General features: G+C 39.7%; 1 protein-coding gene across 1 annotated transcript; it reads right to left on the bottom strand.

Moving 5' to 3' along the window:
• Positions 1-380: 380 nt before the first annotated feature.
• LOC121782999 (transcriptional corepressor LEUNIG-like) lies at positions 381-6117 on the bottom strand. The gene is made up of 19 exons (XM_042181028.1): positions 5979-6117; positions 5633-5745; positions 5084-5181; positions 4895-5004; positions 4323-4721; positions 4158-4246; positions 3926-4004; positions 3768-3843; positions 3500-3549; positions 3067-3381; positions 2765-2959; positions 2283-2525; positions 2067-2202; positions 1856-1965; positions 1599-1748; positions 1352-1507; positions 1150-1266; positions 832-1038; positions 381-740 (listed from the first exon to the last, which is right to left on the bottom strand). The coding sequence occupies exons 2-19, from the start codon at positions 5662-5664 to the stop codon at positions 597-599; spliced, it is 2706 nt and encodes a 901-aa protein (XP_042036962.1). The 5' UTR covers positions 5665-5745; positions 5979-6117; the 3' UTR covers positions 381-596.
• Between the last annotated feature and the right edge of the window lie 487 nt (positions 6118-6604).

Here is a 6604-nt window from a genome sequence, read left to right as displayed (position 1 = left end):
AAATATTCTGTGTTTGATTTAACTATAATGAAATGTAAAAGTAATCTGATCCCAATTATTAAATTTCTTTTTGATAAGAAATAAGAAAAATAATATCATTCCTAAAAACATGAAAAGTTTGGTAAATATTCTAGGTTTGTTTTCCATCAATCCAGGATCTTGGAAGATACAAGTATTTCTCCTTTATAATCATCTGCAATCGTTCTCTTCTATATAGCTTTCTTTCTCAAGTTATCTGTCTGTTTCAATTGGATTTTTCTCTTTCAATCTTTTCAAGGTACTCATCACACTCTAATTATTATACTATGTTGTAGTACTATTATAGCCTCAATTGATTGTTAAATTCTGTTATTTTCTTTTTTCCAGTATAATACTAGTAATAAAGAAAATCCAGTATAAATTTGATGCACTCTCAAGTAGTAATTGAATAGAGTCAAGTTACTGAGTAGCTGAAGCAACATAACAGATTAACAGTTAGTTTCTAAATCTACCAACTCTGTTTCACCATAGAAACCTATCAAGAAAATAAAATTACAAAATCTGACAAAAAAAAAACATCGATTAAGGTTAAACAGCTATGTAATTCTGAGACACCATCATTTCCACAGCTTTACGATCTTGTCGTGGCTGGCGGATGCAACGACGCCCGCCACCGTGGACACAGCCAGCGACGCGATCAGCCCGTCATGCGCGGAGAGGGTCATCGTCTTGTTTTCCGTCATGTTCCACAGCTCTAGAGACTGTTACATCGCGCAGCTCGGGTCAATAACGACGATACAGTTCATAACTACACGACTTTTTTCAAGAAAGTCGGGTTAGTTAGTTAGTTACCTGATAACAACCGATAACTAGCAACGAGGAGTAAGTAGGGTGGAAAACACATGAGTGGAACTTGTTTCCGTTGCAGCTGAGCTCGTGCACACACTCTCCTTCGTTCCCGGGTCTCAGCGTCCACACCCTAACTGAATCCTCGCTTACGGATGCCAGGAGTTCTCCCGAAGGGTCCCAGTTGACGGAATGGATAGGTTTCGTGTGGCCCTATACCACACCAGATCAAAGGTTACAAAGAAGGTGGAAATGACGTATATACAAGGAATTTCCGACACGAGCTACTGATCCGAATCAATGGTGAGAGATTGACTGGTTTACCTTTAAGGAATGCCGGCACGCCTGCGTCTCTGCATCCAGTATTGACACGACATTTTCAGCAGCTGCTGCAAGATAACGTCCATGTCGGGGTTGGAATCTCACTTGGGAAGTTCCACCCTAATCCAACCAGGCAAGGAAGGTCAAGAAATTTCGTCGCATTGACAAAAGACATGACTGTAAAGTGAAGACCGAGATATGATACCTTGAAAACTCTTGCGCAGCTACCATTGTTTATGCTCCAGTATCTTATTTCACCATCACCATCGCAGGAACATATGAGATCTTCTTTGTTTGGGTGGAAGTCCAACGACATCACGCCAGAAGAATGCCCAGTGAAGGTCCGAAGAGAATATGAAGGCTGCAATACGAAGATTAGCATTACAGAAGTCTTGATTATTAAAAGGAGAATAGCAGTTGCAATTCCATAGAGAGTGTATTCATCAACTAACATTTTCCACATCCCAAACTCGGACAGTCTTGTCAAATGATGATGTGGCAAGGCGAGCCATGCTAGTGCTGAAACGGACATCGGTTATAAGCGACGTGTGCTCCTCAAGTGTAGTTTTAGGCTTCAAAGAGTCAGTGAACCATAAAACAGCCTGCATAAATTATTGTAAATTTGTTATCACAGTGAATGACAGAAACAATGATAACTGCATTGCCGGGAACAACCAATTTTATTAATTGTGTTATGTACGTCAAACACCTTTTTATCATGACCACCACTGGCAAGTAACTTCCCGTCTGACGAGAAGTGGCAACAAACGACTTTATTTGAACTAGCACGAACGGAATTGAGCTCCGCAAATGTAAACCCTGAACACATTAATATCGATATCGTAAGGGAAGAATATCTCCCAATCTTTATTCCTTAATGAGATTCTTTATAGAAAATGCAATTGAAACCTTAACCTTACCTTTTCTAACAACATCCATACGGCCAACTGCATCTCGGGGGTCAGCATCATCATGGGATAAAAAAGACTCTACATTGTCTTCAACATCATCCACAAACTGATCCATGTCAGCTTGTGCAAGATCTTTATCGTCCCACTGTCAAACAAGTAAACGAGAAGCTTAAGGAATGGACAGGACTCTATTCACAAAAGGTAAGATACGGTTACTGTTCCCACCAGCTGGTTAGATGGTGAGGTAAGGGTGTTCGTGTTATCAGATCCAAACATCATCAGAGGCTTCGAAGAACTGCCACTGTGTGGCATATTAGGCATAGACATGACATCCCCAGGCGTATGTGTTGAGGGCGTCGATGGAGCTGAACTGGGAGAAGGACCAGCTGTGTTTGCAGTTCCTGAGCTATTAGCAGGGCCAGAAGATGCAGGTTGCTTTCGTTTTCTTCCGGTCTGGTTTTTAGAAGCCTTGAAATGAATGCATGAAACCATATTAGGAATCAAATCAGAATTTCAGTTTATTTAACTAAAGCAACTTACATAATATGCACTTATTAAGCTCTACATTCAGGCTATTGAAAGATCGTAGATAGATGCAGAAGAAACTACTATTCTGTTGACTAAAGTTATTTGAAATCAAAGTTTATAAAGCAAGGGCTGGTATCTAATCTATAAGAAATTTGTGAGTAATGTATATAATGATAAACCTGATCATTTCCTCTGAAGGAATTCGACATGCTAGCATCACCCGTAACACTGCCAGCACCCATAATTTTGTCTTGCTGGAGATTGTGATTAGAACTCTGAGGCTGCTGACCCGAGAGACTGTGCTGTGGATGTTGCTGCTGTAGCGTTGGGTTATTGCTTTGCTGCTGCTGTTGATGCATTTGTGCAATCTTCATCTATATAACAAATCAAGCAAAAACGTCATAAATAATCAAGGAAACCGGTTGCAGAACTTATCCACTTTAATTAACGTAAGAAACAGCTAGAAAGGAGCAAAAGATACCTTCATCAAAATCTCTGGGTCTGCACGAGGCAATCCCGGGCCACCAGCTTGCATTGGGGATCCAATATTAGGAATTACATCCCCGACTGAATTAGAGACCCCATCTTTCCCCATAGATACACTTCGGTTATTGAGAAGCATCCTCAGCCTTCTGCTCTCAACATCATTGGCAGATGGGGAAGTCAGATTCTGCTGTGCCAGCATAAGCTGCTGTTGGTGCTGAGGCGTTAGCATCTGTAGTTGATGAAAGGGTTGAGGACCCGGCATAAATGACTTTGGCTGCTGGAGAAGACCAGAACGAAGCTGATCGAGACCCTGTCAAGGAACAAATAGAGCATTAGAAGAGAAGGATAGATATTCAGCATACGATAATTTGTTTAACAAGGAGCACAGTGGGATGTTTAACAATGTGTCAAAACAATAATGTACTTACGGTTAAAGGCCATCCTTTCAACGTCAAATTGTTACCACCTTGATTTGACCCTAAAACATGCAGAATAGTATTAATTGTAGCATATACAAGAACAACAAAGGCACAAATTGAGCAGCCATGTACGGACTCTGCTTGTGCTCCAGTATTTTGCTTTTAGTGTCTTTGATGAGTTCACTAATAGAAATTCTCAATATTTCTTCACCAAAATACTAAATAGTTCCTCATGAACAAATATTACTTGCAAGCAGGATGGACAATAAGAGTATACCAGGCATTCCAATCAACGATCCTTCAGGGCCAGCACCTCTTGGATTGAGAATAGGATTGATTTCAGTTTTGATTTCCTGATGTATATATAAATGAATAAGACATAAATAAGATATAAATAAATTATTTTCTAAACAGGGATGCAACGAGTATACTGACTGGTGTAGACCCCGGAAATTGTTGGCTTCGTGCTTGAACTTGAGGAGATACCCCACCACTAGAACCGTGCAGCATTTGCCTAAAACATAAATTTCATCGCTGGTCAGAAAGCATAAATAAGTCACATCATGAGAGCACATGTACCTCCAGATAATTACTTACATAGTAGAATTTCGAGAACAAACAAGAGAAAACAAAAATAAGATACCAATAAATATCATATATATCATACCCAGACGGCTGGCCAGCTGCTGCAGCTGACTTCAAGATTGAAGCATGGTTAGGATCCAAAAGCTGGCCTACATTATCCGCGAATCTTTGCTGAAAGTAAATATCACACTGTTAGGAACTGACTTTAGAATCATGGTTTATTCCTGAGCCTAATAAATTCTTGTACCTTTAAGGCTGCATCATCCAAGGAATCCCTCTGAATAGGGAGCTTTAATTTCTCTTCATACATCTTTGTTGCCAAAGCATTTGCAGTACCAGTGTTTTGCCTCATGAGAGGATCATTCCCAACAATACCATTAGCTGAACCGTTCAAGAGGTGGCCACCTTCACGTCGTTGCTGCTGCTGCTGCTGCTGATGTTGTTGCTGCTGTTGTTGATGTTGTTGTTGTTGTTGATGTTGCTGCTGCTGCTGCTGATGTTGCTGTTGCTGCTGCTGTTGCTGCTGTTGAGCTTGCCTCTGCAACAAAAGCTGCTGCATCTGCAGTTGCTGCTGTTGTTGGTGTTGGTGTTGTGACTGCGGCTGCTGCTGTTGCTGCTGTTGCTCCCTTGCCTTCATCGACTGAGTCTGGTTTTCTCGGAAAAAAATAAACTCATAAGATTTCAACCACAAGAGAGTTAGTGCAATAACAAATATCAAGCACGAACTTCGTAAAAAGTCTAGAACAATAAATAGGTGGCGGAGTTGATCAATAAATATCAAGCACGAACTTCTTATAATGTTGTATCAAGTTTGCTAACCTCGATATAAGATGCAGCAACTTCGGAATGCTTCTCATTTGTCCTGGCAATAAAAATATCCCAAAAGACAGACCACCATTCGAAGAGAAAACCACCAGGAGCATCGATAGCTGAAGCAAGCAAATATAAATAATTAGAACTTCCAACATAAAACAGAAACTAGCTAAATTAGGCATGATGTGTACAGACCAACAGGATCTGATGATACTTTTCCTTCAGTTTGGAAAGCCTGAGCGGTAACCTTCAAATCTCTTTTCACTAAATAATCGTGGATATAGACATCCAACCTGAAAACAACCAGAGTCAAGAAACAACTTCAAAGTGTGCACCCTTTGTTCAACCCATACATTAACTTTAGAGAATGGGAAGATATACATTAACTATGAATTTGTAACTAAGAACATAGGTCAGAACTCAATTAGGAATAACCACTTATATAACAAAGAGGGCAAACCACATAAACTATATCCAAAAACATAACACTAAACATTATCTTCATCTTACAACACAAACTAGAAGTCTTATTATTAAGGGAATCCAAATTCGTGCTGCCCCCACCCAAAAACAAGATCATACCTACTTTTAAAGACTAAACAACTGGCTAAATTCAACTGACCTATCAAAGCAACCATACAATCGAAAATCTAACACAAAAACAGCAAGAACTACAATGAACTAGGAAATAAAGAACACCTTTGAGGCAAAAAAGGTAGTGAAAAGTGAGGGGAAAAAACTTACATTTTGTCAGCTTCCCAGTTGGTTTGAGACATTTTTGCAGCCCAGTAGAGCGGGATACAAATGCCAGATCCCCAAGAAACAACCTTTCCTTCAATCTCTCACCCCTTCACCATCTGAGACACATTTATTGCATCAAACCCCAATTCCAAAAAACCCCAAAATCAAATAAAAATTCAATCTTCTCCTTCAATTTCGTTGTTGCGGTGTGTTGAAACTCAGTTCTAATACAACCTAACCAACACGCAGCAATAACGAAATCTTGAACAAGTAAACAGTAAGTTCACACACGCAAACATATGCTGCACACATACGCGAATATGATTATCTCTTAAAAGGGGATTATTACCTATAAGGCTACATAACATAATATTGAAAAAGAACAAGAACCCTCTTCCTCCTTTTTCGTATGGCTCCCTCCCTTTATATCTCGCTATTTTTGTGGGGGGGAAATAAAATTCCAGAAAGCAATAGTAGCGGTAGGAGTTGGTTTTGCAGAAACTAAAAAGAAATTCTCTTTTGTATTTATGAGGGGCTTTGTTGGTGGGATTGAATGGGGGCTGTTGCAGATATCATAATGTCTCTGGGAATGGAATTTACTCACAAGTACCTTTCAGTTGGTCAAATTTCCGGTTTAGGGAGACGATGCTCTGAAAAGACGAAAAAACCCTGTACTGCGCCTGAGCCAGGGGAGGGTGCGGGGTAAGAATGTCATTTGATTCAGTCTTCTGCTTTTGGACCAGGCTTTCAACTCTGGGCTTTGTATTTTCGTTTATTTACTATCTAACCCCATCAATTTTAGGGAATTTTGCATTATTTTAATTGTCTTCTTGGATGTTTATGTATACTTTTAATTCATAATAAGTCTTCCAATTTTTGACACGACAGGAATACACACGAAATTAATAGAACTGAGGACTTGTATTCTTATCAGATTAACATGTTAGGAACTTGATAATCTTGAATTGTATTCGG

The sequence above is a fragment of the Salvia splendens genome, chromosome 20 (genome assembly GCF_004379255.2).
Source record: "Salvia splendens isolate huo1 chromosome 20, SspV2, whole genome shotgun sequence".
Lineage (NCBI taxonomy): Eukaryota > Viridiplantae > Streptophyta > Magnoliopsida > Lamiales > Lamiaceae > Salvia > Salvia splendens.
This window is presented reverse-complemented; position numbering and strand designations above follow the sequence as displayed.

What these genes read in the sequence shown, in the direction of transcription:
- LOC121782999 (XM_042181028.1), bottom strand. Translation starts at nt 5,664, where the DNA reads ATGTCTCAAACCAACTGGGAAGCTGACAAAAT. An exon ending in TTGCTGCATCTTATATCGAG is followed by an intron (nt 4,722 to 4,894) that starts GTTAGCAAACTT and finishes CGAGAAAACCAG; the next exon opens with ACTCAGTCGATGAAGGCAAG. An exon ending in TAGTTATCGGTTGTTATCAG is followed by an intron (nt 741 to 831) that starts GTAACTAACTAA and finishes GCGATGTAACAG; the next exon opens with TCTCTAGAGCTGTGGAACAT.